Source organism: Colletotrichum aenigma (genome assembly GCF_013390185.1).
Source record: "Colletotrichum aenigma strain Cg56 chromosome Unknown KSG_Cg56_contig01, whole genome shotgun sequence".
Classification (NCBI taxonomy): domain Eukaryota; kingdom Fungi; phylum Ascomycota; class Sordariomycetes; order Glomerellales; family Glomerellaceae; genus Colletotrichum; species Colletotrichum aenigma.
The window spans coordinates 3,653,985-3,669,743 of record NW_023500907.1 but is presented as its reverse complement, the minus strand read 5'-3'; the positions used below and the strand labels follow the sequence as shown (position 1 = coordinate 3,669,743).

Here is a 15,759-nt window from a genome sequence, read left to right as displayed (position 1 = left end):
TGGGTGGTTTTCGGTGCGACCTGGAACGAAACGGGATCGGTGAGCTAATCATGGAGCGGATTGGAGGCTAGACACAGTTTGGACAACCCGATTGTTCGGATGAACGGGTGGTTCATCTGGGATTTCGGATGCGACGTTGTGTGGGTGGAATGCTGGGCCATATCTGAACTCGCCAAGACGAATGACACCCCTTTGTTGTTTGTTTTCCATTGTCACATTGGCACGCAAATGTCTTCAATTACAACATTAAATCGGATTTGTTTGTGGCTCATGAGGCAGGCTTAAAAGAAGGCTTGTTTAGATGACACATGAAATAATTTTTGGGGTTTCTCTTCGTTGCCGCCTTTCAATCCTGCCGCGACGAATCATGCCCCCTAAGTGATACATAAGGGAAGGAAATCAGAGTTACACAGGGTGAAGGGGTAGCCCCCCTTTTCCGTCGCTGAACCCAGAAATATTATATATACATCAAATGCTTAGATGACAGTATGTTACATAAAAATCCCTGGACGTCGGAAGAAGGGTTGATTCTTCTCGTCTTTCCCCCTCCTGTTCTTCCTCTTCTCTCCTCCTCGTTGGGTAGGGGGTTGGTTGGGTATCCAATTGCTTTGAAAAACGTTTCGTCGAAATTGTCGTCGGATGGAACGGTGCTTGAAAAATGACTTCATGTACATCTTGTTTTTGGTTTATATGTAGGGACCAACATCATAGACAGGAGGGCGTGAGCAAGGCCGCGTGAAGTTGAAAGGTTGTCTTGTTTCGGTGGCTTCTCGTGTAGTCGCTCTTCCCTCTTAGAAGAGGTCACCGCAACCCCAGGTGCGCTCGCAGCCGCAGGAGCCGGGCTCCTTCCACTCGTCGTTCTTGAAGGAGAAGAAGACGGTCTTGCTACCAATGATCTCGCGGATGGAGCTGATGGCGGTGGCCTGCTCTCGGCGGTACCGGGGCAAGCCTTGCCGTTGCAGGAGCCGCCGGAGGGCCAGCCGCACTCGAGGTTGATAGCAGCCTTGGAGCCGCAGATCTGGGAGGACTCGAGAATCTCGAGCTGGCCCTTGACGAACTTACCAGCGTCGGAGGCGGCGGTCTCGGCGTTGAAGTAGGGGTGGATCTGTCCACCGACGACGTCGACGGCGTCGCAGATCTCGGAAACGACGTCAGTCTGCTGCCAGACACCGACGGTCTCGGCGGTGGTGAAGGGACCGGTGTAGCCGGCGCTCTTGATGGTGGCCTTGGTGGAGACGATGAGCTGCTTCAGGGAAGAGGCAGAGCAGCGGCCCTGGAAGATGCACTCGTTACCGACAACGACGAGCTCAACCATGCTCCACTTGCCCCAGGCGGTGATGGCGTCGACCTGGTCCTTGATCTCCTGGGAGGTGGGGTCGCAGGTGGCCTTGACGAAGATGCCGATGATCATCTTGAGGCCGTACTTTTCGCAGGCGGAGCCGACGTTCTCGAGGGTGGAGCAGTCGGTAGAGTAGACACGGACGACCTGGAAGCCAGCCTTGGCGATGGAGGCAATGTCGGAGTCGACCTGGTCGGCGCTCTTGCAGGAGCCGGAGGCGTCCTCAGCGTAGGGGGTGTAGGTCATGGCCCAGTGGTCGCCAGAGCCACCCAGGTTGCCACCGGTGGAGGGAGCGGTGGCAGAAGGCTTGGGGGCGGAGGAGGAAGCGCTGGAAGGCTTGGGGGCCTCGACGGCAGAGGTGGTCGGGGCAGGGGCGGGAGCCTCGGTGGTGGGCTTGGGGGCCTCGACGGCAGAGGTGGTGGGAGCGGGAGCCGGGGTGGTAGGGACCGGGGCAACGGAGGTGGTGGTGGGCTTGGGCTCCTCAGAGGTGAAGGGGCAGACGACGACGACGCTGGTCTCGACAACGGTGGTGACGACCTCGGGGCGGGTGTAGGTACCAGGGACGACGGTGGTGACGACGGGGTAGACGCAGGTGGTGGTCGGGACAGTAACGGTCACCGTGGTGGGAGCAATGGTGTAAGTTCCCGGGGTAGGGCAGACGTAGGTGGTGGTCTCGACGACGGAGGTGACGACACCGTTGGTGGTCTTCTCAGTGGCGTAGGGGCACACAACCGTGGTGGCATTCTGGACGACGGTGGTGACACCTCCGAAGGTGTGGGTGCCGGAGGGGACCGCGGTAGTCTGGGCGCCGCAGACGGTGGTGGTCTGGCTCACGGTGATGGTGGTGGCCGGGAAGGTGTAAGTGCCGGGGGTAGGGCAGATCTCGGGAACGGGAGTCGGGAGGTCCACGGGGGGCTTGTAGGTGGACGTGGGCTTGGGCGCGACGGGGGCCGAGGTGGCGGCGGAGGGGAGAGCGCTGGCAGCAGTGGAAGGCTTGCTGGGAGGGTTGGGAACCACTGATCTTCCGGTCAGCTCGACGATCTTTCATGTTGATAGCCACGATCTTCACCGTGGCCATGCCGTAGGGCAGAGACGGGGCACTCTTGGCCGAGTCAAGGGGATAAGGTAAGAACTCACGCGTAGGCTCGCCGTGGATGGTGGTGTAGATGGTGGTGCATCCGGGGACACAGACCGAGGCCTCGGCGCCTCTCTTGAACAGCTCACCGTGAGCGTGGCGGTGGTGGGAAGCAGCGTTGACACCGCCAATGGCCGCGGCGGCGGCAGCGAAGATGGAGCCCTTCATGATTGGAAATTAAGTTGCCTTTTTGAGGATTTTTGTTGTTTTCGTGTATTATCGACGTAGGTGTCGGTACGAGAAAGCGAATGCCCGCTAAAAGAGTGAAGCGGTAGTGAAGCTGAGGTGATGAGAGGACGAAAGGACGACGAAACTACGTTGACGGCATCAACTCATTTGACGGTGTTTTCGTGAGGAAGGGAAAGGAGAGAAGAGAGGGAAAGAAACGGGCGGGACTGGGATGTTATTATTATGTATGGTGGTTGCTTGCTTAGATTAGGTAGAAGGCTAGTATCCGTACTCTCTCATGGGTACGACTCTGGGAGGAGTCCCTGACCTGGGGGGGTCTTGGGGGTGGCCGACGACGAACCGGGGTGTGTGCACGACGCGGTGCGGTGTGTAGCCCGCCCACCTCAAGGATAGGTTGTGTGTGGATGTGGATGCCCAGCAGATGTGGACGACGGGTGGGCATCTAAGCATACCGGACCTAGTACGAATGGGCACTCGTTCTGAAGGTGTGTGCCCGGTGTGGGTGACACTTGTTTACCAACGGGGAACCGGTTCATCCATGGCTTGATGGGCTCGACGGACTGGATAGGGATGTGGCCATGGCCATGTGGGCGCATCTCAGCCATGCCAGGAAGCGTCGTTTCGTTGTTTTAGTGTGCACAAGCAGCACCTCAGAAGTGAGGTAACTTGCCAGCAAGACTTTTTGCTGCCAGCAAACAAGCCCCTGCTTCACTTGGCAGCAGGCAAGGCCACGAGCCACGGCATGAGGTCGAGGAACCAGACCTAGAACCTGAACCCGAGCGAGAAGAGGAGCCAGAACCGTTTGATCCTCCAAGGGCCTCGAAGCCCAAGACGGCAAGGCCGGTGGAGAGAGCCCCAGGACCTTGATCATGGGAAGCCGGAGCAATGATCAAAAGCTGTCGCCTTCGTCAGTCTGACAGGCTGTGGACGGAGACATGGCAGAGCGAGGGCCCTGGGCAAAGGGCTGAGAGATACGGGACTTTGCAATCTGCTGGTGAACAGCACTGGCAGCGAGTCGAGGGCCGCAGCCAACCAATTGTCGGTGTTGGTGGGTTCTTGGCCAATCTTCAAGTTGACCCATGCAAAACGATTGACAGCGCGCAAGGGAAAGGGGAGGCGAGATGGCAATCCCGGCTAAGCGTGGTCGTGTCAACCCTTATTGGAAAGCCAAGACGATCCAGCACCTGGGCACCCAGAGCAACCGGCGGCGAGAAAGAGCAAGAGAGAAGGCAAGAGGCGAATTAGAAGAAAGCGAACGACGGAGCGAGAGCCCTTGACCAACCGAATCCACCGTTGATGGAGGGCGTTTAATTGTGCCCAAGATTTGACGACTCGGCAGCTGTGGGCGCAGGACAGGAAAACGGGTGACTTTGAGACAGCATGAGGTTGGCCAATTGCAGAGGGTCAGCACTATTCAGCTCAGAGCGTTGGTGTGCGTGTGTATGGTTCGAGAACAGGACTCCAGTTGCTTCCAGGCTACCGTGTCAGTGAGGAACAAGGCGGAAAGAAGCAACGAAAGCGCAAAAAGACAAGGTTACGAGGGAAAATAGGGGATGATGTGAGCCACCACTATCGACCTACAGCAACAGCGACTGAGAGCGACGAGTGACGGCGGGGGAGAGAGAGGGAGAGAGAGAGAGAGAGAGAAACAGCACCGGCCTTGCAGCTAGAGGGCGGAGCTGCAAGGTACCCGAAGTGGTAGTCCACTGATTTGGGAGGGATCGGCGGGTGCGGGGGGGCCTTGCAGCAGCACTTGGGAACTTGGGAACTTGGGAAGGAAGAAGGGGGGCAGAGGTGAATGAGCGGCCTTGGACTGGTGCGCCCGGGAAATTAGCTAAGCGACATTAGCACCAAGGACCCAGAAAATGAGATGAAGCTCTTGCTCACGCTGTCAGGTCTCTGGTCTACGAAGTACCTTACCTTACTACGTATGGCTTCTGCAGGTGCCGCCCAGACGAACCGGTCTTCGGCCTGTCCATTCGTGCCTTGGCACTAACACTCGCTCGCGCTGGCCTCTGCTGGAAGGAAGAGAGCAACCTGAAGCTATCCAAATCTCATCTGTCTAATTCCATCACAGTCTAGCCGTCCTACCAACTACCTTAGTGCAGACCTGCCCAGATGCACGCTGCAGCGGCAGTGCTAATGTAGTCAGTGCCCCCGTTGATCCAGTCCGAGCCAGACGAATCGGCGCGGTGGTCTTTTTAAAAAGGAATGGTTCAGTGACGGTGTTGCAGCATCAGGATGTTCCATCTTCCTCAGCTACGAGTTTGGCGTTGCCGTCCGGCTCCGATGACAGTTTATTTTCGTATTCGTCCAATCTGCTCCCGTCGTTTCGCATGGACACGCACCTTACAACTGCAAGGTGCAAGGTCTGGCAGATTTTTTTTTGATTGAACGCGGCAGCCACAGTTGAGTTAGACGAACCACAAGCAAGATTGCAAAGAGCAACACACCCCCGTCTGGCCTCCTGCCCTACGCTGATTATGATGATGATCTTCTGCACGATTTGGGAAGAAGACGAAATGGAACCGTATCACGTCCCCTCCCTTTTCGAATCTCGAATCGATCATTTCGTCTGCATCTGGATTCTAGACACACTCGGGCAAAAGAGAGAGGAAGGTGGTGCATGTGGTCGGTGTATTACACCTAGGTATCTCTTCCCCACAGTCTCATATTCGTGGCTTGCGACAACCGGCGCCTAGGTCTACCGTCTGCGCCGCCAGCATCATCTGCCGCGATGGAATCTGGAATTGCGGTTTCTTGGGCATGATTCAACTCAGATGTCTAGATGCGAGATTCTGCTACCGAGAAAAAGGGGTCGCAGTCATCGCCTGACTTGCCTTCTGCAGTTGGCTGCGCTCACGGCCTGAAAATGAGGTCAGCTCGAAGAGATGCATCTCAGCCGTACCTGCATAGGCATGTACTCAAATGCGACCTGCCAATGCAAGGGCCCCGAAATCCAAAAGAATTGCCCGAGACCGCCTCTGCAGGCCAGGCAGGACCACCACTGCCACTAACACGCCTCACCCCAAACACCCCCAAAAGAAACCTGGAAAGCGCCACCGCCGTTGTTGGCCTCCTTCATCAAGCCTGCTCATGGTCTGAGCTGTGTGCGCTGTGCGTTTCTTCCAGCTTTCTTCTCTGCAGCAGTATGACTCCGTGGGTCCGCCAACAACCACCATCCACGTCTTGGTTCATCTTCGCTGCATGGAAGAACGCCGCGCGCTGCCATTTCATCAGGGAATACGGGAAATTTCTGCCTGCCGTCATGGGCCGCGACCCGGCGCTCTCCGCGGATGTCTAGCTGATCATCGATGATGTCGTTGTTATCAGTGCACTTCCGATTCAGCCAGTCTGGCCGGGCACGGGGGCGGGAAAGAACAGCCCTGTTTCCAGCTCTCTCTCTCCAAGCTCAGCTTAAACTTTCGCCACAAACAAAGGCAGAAAAAGCGGTCTCTCCATCTTGCCCGCCGCTTATCCGGTAACGAGCGCCCTTCGCCTCCCCCGGAATACCTTAAAACCACGCAACGGGAGAATACCACGACAATACGCAACGGCACAGCGCACGCGATGCAACGGTCGCACCAAAGAACAATTCGCAAATGCAACTTTTGGGGGCCGAGTCTGCTTACTCAAAAGGTATCTGTCATCTCACACTCGTGACCGGGCTACGTTGGACATCTCTCTCGTCGAATCTCGTTTTTCCTCTTGCATAAAAACATGTCACCCATTCGCGGGATTTATGCAATGCCCGCCAAGTGGACATCAAATCTCCGGGCAACCTTCACAAAATCCAGCTTCACGAATAGCTTCACAGTCTCCAACAAGGTCCCCCACCACCTACCCCTTTTTTTTCTTTTTTTCCTCTCGTCCCATTCAGTTCTTTTTTGCCTCAAACCCACTCGCTATCGTCCCCCCTGCCCCAACACCCCTCCCCTCTCCGCCTTATCCTCCCCGGCTCTTCAACTGCTCTCAAAAGAAACCAAGAACCGAAGTCTGGGTCACCTCGTATTTTTCTCCCCGCCGCATCTCTCTGCGCTGATGCATCTGCTTCCGCGGAGACTGCATGTCGATCCCTCCCCGAAACCACCCAAATCCAATCTTGTTGTTCCCTCGTCTCCCCCAAAGCGAAAGAAAGCAGAAGACCGCCCAAATCCGTGATATGGGCAACCAACCCGAACCGTTCGGGCAAATTGCGACAAGACCAAATGGAACCCCCTATCGCATCTGGCCAGCGATGGCGGTAAAGCTATCCGTAATCACCAGTCCAGTGCTAACAGCCGTGCCTGCCAACCATGTACTTCCCTGTAACCCCAATCACAAAATACAACACCGTCCTCGGAAACATCTCTTTCCATATGGACCATATCCCCTAGCACCACCGACGATCACCACAGAAAAAGACCACACCGGTCCACACCGCAGACGAACAAGAAAATGCTTGACCTCTCCTCTGCACATCACCTCCCCAATAGCCCCTTCTCGAACCTCAGAGATCAGCATTGGATATCCGCCGTAGAGAGTGTGCAAGGCCGTCTTTCCCGTCCCTGCCCACGTGTGCCCACTTCAGCCCAATGGAGGGAAGATCCAAGCAGCAGATAACATTGCGGAATACGAATATTCGTTACCCTTTTTTTGCAGGAACCAGCCTGGTGTTCGATTCATTCAGACGACGGCTCCCCCTCCCCCGTCCCCGTGATGGCAAACAGCCCAGTTGCATTCGTAGGCGGTCAGCAACAACCTAAGCTCCCAAACTTGCCGGCCCCCCGAGAAAAGGGCGCCTCCCCCGGCCCGGGCTGACCGGCATGTCCCCGACACTTTGCTGCCCGGGGTCGAAGGTCGTCGGTGATTTGGCACATCTCGCCTAAGCAGCCAGACCGCCAGCCCTCCGAGGCTGAGTTTGACTCGCGCACATCATGTCGGCATTTCCGCGAGAGCTCTCTCGCTGTGAGGCTGTGTGACCTTTCACACTGCGGGGAAGAGGAAGAGGGTCTCTTAGCTCTCCTTCACCGCACGAGGAGACATGTTGTTTGAAACGAACGCTCAATGGTTTAATCGCAATGCCTAATAACGTACAATTGTGTTTCCCTCCCTTTCTAAGCAAATCTATCCCTTTGGGGTCTCTCCGACCTTTCGCCGCCTTTCCTAGCCTCACGCCGATCCAAGAGAAACAGTAGTTTGTGTCACAGTATCGAAAGTCCTGCCCTATGTCTCTCGGGCGTTTTCTCCCAACCGGGAACCCGAGCCAACCCTTCAGTCGTCGTTCATGAAAGCTCTCTATACCTCATCGTCACTCTCGTCGCCCAAAAGCTCGCCTTCGTCGTCGTCTACGACGGCATAGTCGCCTCTGCCGCGAGCGAAGCTATCCCTTGTCGTGAAACGCCTGTTGCCCCTTCCGGACAACCAGCTGCCTCCTCTGCTGCCGCTGCTCACCCTCTCGTAAGCAGAGGTGGCGCTTCTCCACACGGCGGAAGCGACGAGTGGCAGCGCGGAGACGACGGCGACCGCGGCCGAGAGCGCGATGACGGGGTACTTGACCCACGGCGCCTCGCTGTCCATGCTCGGTGATTCTCCCAGGCGGATCTGGCCAAACTTGCTGTTCCAGTTGTTGTAAACCCACCAGCCGATAGCGGCTGCCACTCCAACAGGAATGATGACGGCGAAGAAGATGGCCACTCCAGAAGTGCCACGGCGCCTCTCGAACTCGTCTTCCTTGCCGGCGCAGGCGTGGACCTGAGACTGCTTGTCGAGCTCCTGGCCACCAACGCAGGTCGTGAGAGGAATGCGGCGGTATCCCGTGGGCTCGTAGTACTCGACGGCGTCGGGGTTCTCCTTGCACCATTGCTCAGCCGACATGGGCTGCTTGCCAGGTACAAGACTGCACTGCTTGTGATTGTCCAGCTCGAAGTTGTAGTCACTATTACGAACGTCAGTCAAATGTCAGATAGGTTATCAATTCACTTGTAACTCACCATTCAAAGTCAGGTCGTGTGCAAGTGCAGTTTGAAATCTGGGGGAGGCGTTCGACGCGGCCGTCGTTGAAGCAGTTTCGGTCTTCTCTCTTGCGCAGGTACTCCGTGACGTGACCAAAGAGGCAGTTGTCTGCCTGCATCGGGTGCTTGGGAGACCACGTGTAGTAGTCGGATTCACCGTTCTTCTCATACTTGCACGGCTTGTCGGTCAGACTAGTGAAGTCAATGTCGACGGTGAACATCTCATCCTTATCGGACTTGCACCAGAGAAGGAAATTGCGCGACGATCCGGAACGAACAGTCGTGATATCCATAATCTTGACTTCATTGTCGTCGAACTTTTGTTCGTCCCAATCCTTACCTCCATTCGTGGAATACTTGAAGACATTCGACTTGTTGGGGGTGACGGTAGTATAGCGCTGGACAAGGACTATGATGGAGCCTTGGTCGCCGTATTGCCATGTCCAGACTCCCTTGGCCACGCTCTTCCAGGTGATACCAGCGTCCGTTGACATGAAGGTATCAGCATCCTTGATGCTACCCAGGCTGGAGCCGACGTTGCCATTGCCGAACATGACACCGACAGCAGTCGCAGCGGAGAATGTCTTCTTCTTATCGGTTCGTTCCGTGTAGTGATGAAGATGAAGGGCGCACTTCTCGTCACCCTCGTTGCTGCTGCACTCGTAGTTCTTATCCGCCGCATCCTTTCGAGGGGGTGGCAGGAAAGCCCACTGAGCACCATCATTGTGGCTGATCTGCGTGTGGACCTTCTTCGGCTCGCTCTCCTTATCGGAATTGATGACTGTGTTGATGAGCGCGACACCCTCAAGACCAGCAATCTTCTCGAAATCGACGTAGTAACTGTCGTCGCAATTGACCTTGGCGGCGCTCTGTACGTACGACGTGCCGTTGGAGTTACTCTTGATGATGCTTCCGTACCGGCGGCCTTCAGCGGACGAAGTGGCCACGAAGAGGTTTACAGCATGCGTGGAGCTGTCAAGAACAGTGTAGGCGTTCTTGTGTCCAACCTTGAAGTTGACAGGGAAATGCGCTTCGGCATATGTCACTCCATCCAAACTGGCATATGGCTTCAGGTCGTCCTTCTGCTTATCCTCGACAGCAACGACAATGAACTCAGCCATTGTGGCAAAGTCGCTGACATCCGATTGGTGATACTGCTTGTCCTCTTCGAAAAAGTCGTTGCTGGAAACAACCACCTTTGGTGTGCCCTTGTCATTGTTCTCCTCCTTGTTGGCCAGGCAGACAATCTGGCGCGCATCGCGGAACTTGTAGGCCGAGTTTCCAGTGAACTCGCACTTGCGGACATAGCGAAGAGCTGTGTGCCAGTTGTCACCACGATCCTTCGTGATGGATGCCTCATGCCAGCACTCATCCTTTTCACACTTCTTACCAACCCAGATCAGCCAATCCTTCTTGTCAGGGTGGAAGGACAAGGGGCTGCCCATCTCAGTATCGGCTTCAGTAGGCGCGTCAAAGTGGTGGAAGTGTTCAGCATGGTCGATGGTGTACATGACCTTCTTTGAATCAGTCGTGAAGAAAACGGTGTCCTTAAAGTGGTTGTGCGGGTAGATTCCGTAGATCTTCTCGTCCTTGAGAATAGTATCCCAGTCCTTGCCGTGGTTCTTTGTCCGCCAGATGGGTGCCGACGGATCGATCTTCATCTGGCCGCTGCTCGTATACTCGATGGGTCGAACAATGATTGTTTCGTCAGTCTCCTTGTTCGTCTCGCCCCGTTCCAAGTAGAACTTCTCAAAGTCGGTCTTCTTCGTGTCGAAGGTGTGCTTGATGGCCTTGACTTTGCCGTCGACGGGTACGCTAGGACGCGTGTCCGTATCACCGCACTTTCGCTCGACGGGGTCATCCTTCTGAGCGCCACTCTTACGCTTGCAAGTGTTTCCAGGAATCAAGCGCCAGCCAGGAGTGCCCTTAAACGTGTCCTCCGCCTTGGCGTTCTTGCATGCGCCATCAGGCTTGATGATAGGCCCGGCAATCTCGCACTTGCCCTCCTTCCTTACAAAGTTGTAGTCGCACTCGAAATCGGCATCCGTGCATTCACAGTCCTCCGTAACCGGGACAGGGTCCTTGAATTCCTGCTTGATGAAGCAGTCGGCGGTCTTCTTGCGACGTCGGTAGGTCTGCTTGTGGCCCATCAAGCAGGTCGGCTTGCCGTTGTCGTCGGGACGAGCGTGCCAATCTTCCATATCATCATCTTTGCAAGTTCTCTCATGCAGGCCCTCAAAGTCAAGTGCGATGAGGTGGAAATTGGGGTTGTCGCCGCCGCCGGTTCTTCCAACAAGCAGGAATTTGAGACTGGTCGAGTCCTGGGTCGTGGTGAGGAGCTCAGGCTTGATCTTGAGGTCATTCGGAAGCGCGACCTTTTTCCAGCTCTCGCCGTGGTCGAGGGAGTAGCGAACCTCCGAGACATCCTCCTTGTAGGAATCCTTGACAGCCACCAGGATCGAGCCCTGGTCACCGAACTCGTACTTGTGGGGGCCATCCAAAGCCTTCTTCCACGTCACTCCGGCATCGTCGGATACGAAGACATCGCCCTCTTCGAACTTGCCCAAGGACTTGCCCGTGTTTCCAATGCCTAGAACAAGACCAGGAGCGGGGCTGGAAAAGACTCTGCCAACGTTGTCGAGGTCCGTGACCGAGTGCAAGTGAATGTTGTCGCTGCCGGCCTTGAGCTCGTGGAAGTTACGGCCGTCGTCAAACGTGATCTTAGTGATGATCTCCTTTGCCGCCTTGTGGTTCTTCTCCACCTCCTCAGCGTTCTTGACGACATTGACGATGAAGACACCCTGAACGCCGGTAATCTTCTCAAAGTCAACATGGCCCCTCCTATTACGGTTGGTGTGCTCAATGTTCTCAATGAAGAAGGTGCCGTTGGAGTTACTGGTAAACATGACGCCCATGGGGTTTGAAGTTCCGGTGTTGACCACGTCGACCTGGATGCTGTAGTTTGTGCTCTCCAAAACCGTGTACGCATCCTGGTTGATCTTATGGCCATGCGCGGCGGGGAACATGGCGCGGTGCCACTTGATCGTGTCGTCGGTGACGAACAAGGCCATCTCGTCGGTGTTGGGAGAAGAAGTCGCAACCATCAGGTACTTCTTGACAACAGCCAGGTTGACGACGCCCGAGACGCCCTTGTTCGTGTCCATGTTGGGCTCGAACTCCTGGATCTGGTTGCCCTTCTCTTCAAAGTAGTTATCCGAGGCGAAAAGCCTGTAATCGTACTTTGAAGTCGAGGATTTGTCGAGAGCGATACACAGAATGCGCTGCTCATCGAGGTCTTTCTGGCCGGTGGTGAACATGGTGGATGACTTGGCCCACCAGCACCCCACGATGTTGTTGCGCAGGGGCTTCGCTTTGCTCTTGAAGTTGTCCGTCGTGTACATGGCGACTTCCTGGCAAAAAATGCCAGCGCATTGCATACCACCGAAAATGATGCGATCGGGATCGCCGGCATGGAAATGGAGGATGTCGGCGCCCTGGAAGAAACTCTTCTCGATGACGCTGTCGAACTCGTTCCAGGTCTTGCCCTTATCGGTGGTCCTGTAGTGCTTGTTGGTCTCGGTAAGGACGTAGGCGCGGCTCTTGTCGAATTCGTGCATCACGAACAGGGCAGCTTTGTCGTCGGGGATTCCCTTGACCTTGTTCCATGTAACACCTGCATCGTCGGTTCGGTAAATGTTGCGTTCGGAGATATCGTGGTAGAGGATAACGTCGGAGTCTTCGAAGTAGCTGAGGCCGGCGGGCGGGTGCTTGGTTGTGGTGACGCTGATTGTCGGATCATCCCTCGCGTGGACGGCTGCTGTCCAGGTAAGGACAGACAGCAGGATGCGCCAGGAGGCTGCAGCCTTGCCCCCTAACCTCATGTTTGGAGCTGTGTCGGAATCGTGGTGTTCATCAAAAGAACAAAGTGGCTGGATGGGATGCGAAGTCGCAAGTGTGAAGGAGGCAGGAATTTCTCTCGGTGTTGATGGGGTTTGCGCAGGGAAGAAGTGGTTCGGGCCAGCCCAGCAGCAATTGATTTACGTGGTGTCAAGACCGATGATGGTTGGAAGGTCGTCGAAGTCAAAGAAAGGTCCGGAGGAAACGTCAGCGTAGGAGGTATGTTTCGCACGCGAGTCGGGTGGCTAAGCTTCAGCTCCACCCTAGCTTTGACGCCACACCAACGCATCAGGAAGCATGCACCAGGGAGGCCCCGGTGCTACCGACGGATCACGGTGCAGCGCCTGTCGGCCCCGCCCCCATGCACGGCAACTTTTAATAGAACACCGACTGCCAACGGCCTGCGGGTTTCTTTTTTCTCTGAGTATTATGCGTCGCGGAACCAACCTTCGTTGGTGATATCTTTCTTTTCGGATCATGAAGATGTGATCTAATCTCCGCAACATCCAGCCGCAGCTGGCGCGCTGTGAAATCCCAACAGACTCAACCCCCAACGGCCCCCTCGATTGTGAAGCTGAAGAGAGGGCGCACCACATAACTGAGACGCGTCACCTGGGGCAGGCATCCACTTGCGTTCTTCGGCGTTTGACTGGCCGGCAAACATCGCTATTGAAAATGTGCGAGACCTAGTAGCAACTGAGATGGAAGAGAAAACCGAATGGCCTCCAGTCCGGGACGTGACCACGGATCAAGGTCGGTGCGAACCGCCGTGCGCTCCTCACACTGTCTCGGAGAGACTGGACGTGGCCGTTCTCGCAATGCAACCATCCGGTGGCCACTGATGCTGCCGACTACCTATCCGTCCTCGATCCATTGTTCTCTGGCTCCCATTTCCACGTCCAATGAATATCACTTCCACTCCGCGCCGTTACCTGTCATTTTGCACGTCATGGCAGAAACAGCAATATGCGCGGCCCGCCATTCATCGCCGAAATGAGACAAAGACGGTGCTCTTGACATTTGGTAGTAACCCTCAAGATGGGTGATTACCCAACACCACTCGTCCTTTATATGCAGTGCCCTTACATCCTGGCAGTTGTGGTAGACCATCTAGCTATACTTTTCATTTGGTTTTTTTCTGGTTGATGCGCGTGAGAATTCAGCATTTCAGTTGAAGAAAGATTCAAATTACCCCGATCTCAAGAGCAGCGGGGACTCTCATGCAGGTCTGGCCCAAGCATCTAATTGCCGATTGAAAAGAAACGTGGTGAATCAGCCTCCAGGCCACGGCGTCAAAGCTGCTCATTGAATGGACCCTGGTGTGCTCGGGAACTCCACACTTCGCGGGGTTTTTTTCGAATTGGCCCACCGATCCAACCGGGGATCTGTTCCCCATCTCCCGCCAGGCCATCCGACCGGGATCCGGATGAGACGAAGCCATCCGGATCGGCGTCGTGGCCCGCAACCTTCAACCCCGACGACAACAAAAGATAATTCGCACCCGCAACGTTGCAACAATGCGTGTTTCCTGTTGCATCGAAGATATGCACGCGGAAGATTGAGACGCCGCCAAGCTTCTAGCAGCCTCTTCATTCAATGTGTGTTGTTTGAGGCAGCCCGACGCACAGGAACCTTCCAAGAAGGCAACGGTCACTTGAGAATAATTTTAATAATTATCATCGATCAAAGTCTCGTCATTATTAAGCTTGCGGTCTCGGTGCCCGCATATCTGGCTTGTCTTTGGATACGCATTCGCCGTGCGTTCAGAAAACTTTTGAAGTGAACAACGCCAGGCTGAGTCTCGCAGCTCTGAATGACTGCGCTATCTCGACGACAACCATACCATTCGTGGCCGTCTCTAGATGGTGCCGCGATGGTCCACCAAAATCAGACACATCGGCAGTTGGTATGGCTGCCAATGGCGGTGTCCTGTATCCTTGCGACCCCAGGGGCGATGCGCTGCGTTCCGTGTCCAATGCCTTAGGATGGCTGTCAATTGCTTCTTGCAAAGTCCCGTTTCTTTTCCAAATCGTTTTGCTTGGGAGGTTCGCGACGACATCAGACGCACGGCATAAGGGCGCGGATATGGCGAAAGAATCCAGCAGAACGAATTACGCATGGATCTTCGACTTTGTGTGACTTCCTAGCTTTTGGCAAATATCGAGGGGTTATGGCTCAAGCACCGGTCATGCGTCTTTTGCGTTGTCGTCGGCCGCCGAGTCTCCCGCATCTGTCTTCGCCTTCGGCTCGCCATCAGCGTCAAATCCAAGAGCGTCCAGCTCCCGAATAAGCTCGTTGATCTTGATGACCTTGGCAATTTGCTCGGGCAGAAGCGTTTCTCCTCCTTCCTTCTTGTTCTTGAGGTCTTTCGCCTGCTTGAGCTTCTTCTTTATGTTGCGGGCCTTCTTCTCTCGCTCCACCTCAGGATCAGCCTCCTCGGCCTTGGGTGGCTCATCGGCAGTCTTGGCCTTCTGGTCGTCGGCTTCGTCTTCGTTGCCGGCCTTGGCCTTCCTTCTTGCCTCTCGACGCTTGGCATTCTTATTGCTAGCAGCTGAAGATGACGCCTCAGGCTTGTCGTCTTTCAGGCCGGCCGCACCAGGGATGCCGGTTCTCGTTCCGCGATCACGGAAAGCAGCGGCAGTGCGGTTCTTGTAGACCTCAACATCCTCAGGCGGGCGGTAACCGGGGCGGATCTTGATTGCTTTGCGGGTGCTGCCGTCGGCTCGCACTGATTCGGGAATCTGGCGCTCGCCTGCATCGTCGGTCACGATGCCCGCGTTGGAGGGTTTGGGTTCAGAAGGCATGTCGTCGGGCACGTTCGTCCGGATTCGCGTAAAATCGATGTGATCGGCGATAACCCAACAGCTTCGCCGGGCGCACTCGGTAAGGTACGCTTGGGCGCCGAACAAGTGAATCGGTATATCGCGAACAAGAGCTGTAGCCAATGTGCGGCTGTAGCTGTGTCAAGCCCGCCAGATGCTGGTAGCTGCGGGCAGCTCGGCTCGGTTGGGCAAGTGTCGAATGCGGTTGGATGCGGCAGATGATCACAGCCTACCGCGGGGCACACACGGTCGCACCTTGTTTCTTTCCAGAACTACCGCTGCAGCTGCAGCTTTCGGGGCAGTTTGGCAGTTGCAGACAATACAAGCCAGCAATCGGATGCAATGCAGCTGATGGCAGGAAACAAGAGGGCGACAAGCTACGTA

The 15,759-nt window shown here is 55.6% G+C and overlaps 3 protein-coding genes across 3 annotated transcripts; all 3 read right to left on the bottom strand.

The window, feature by feature from the left end:
• Positions 1–791: 791 nt before the first annotated feature.
• btgE (putative beta-glucosidase btgE) lies at positions 792–2,642 on the bottom strand (the record flags this gene model as incomplete). Its single annotated transcript, XM_037316240.1, has 3 exons — positions 792–909; positions 987–2,355; positions 2,477–2,642. 3 exons carry the CDS (start codon positions 2,640–2,642, stop codon positions 792–794), a joined length of 1,653 nt encoding a protein of 550 aa, XP_037185655.1.
• Positions 2,643–7,940: 5,298 nt separating this feature from the next.
• VPS10 (Vacuolar protein sorting/targeting protein 10) lies at positions 7,941–12,537 on the bottom strand (the record flags this gene model as incomplete). The annotated part of the gene is made up of 2 exons (XM_037316239.1): positions 7,941–8,580; positions 8,636–12,537. The coding sequence occupies 2 exons, from the start codon at positions 12,535–12,537 to the stop codon at positions 7,941–7,943; spliced, it is 4,542 nt and encodes a 1,513-aa protein (XP_037185656.1).
• Positions 12,538–14,739: 2,202 nt separating this feature from the next.
• On the bottom strand, positions 14,740–15,357 carry pym1 (Partner of Y14 and mago; the record flags this gene model as incomplete). The annotated part of the gene is made up of 1 exon (XM_037316238.1): positions 14,740–15,357. The coding sequence occupies one exon, from the start codon at positions 15,355–15,357 to the stop codon at positions 14,740–14,742; it is 618 nt and encodes a 205-aa protein (XP_037185647.1).
• Between the last annotated feature and the right edge of the window lie 402 nt (positions 15,358–15,759).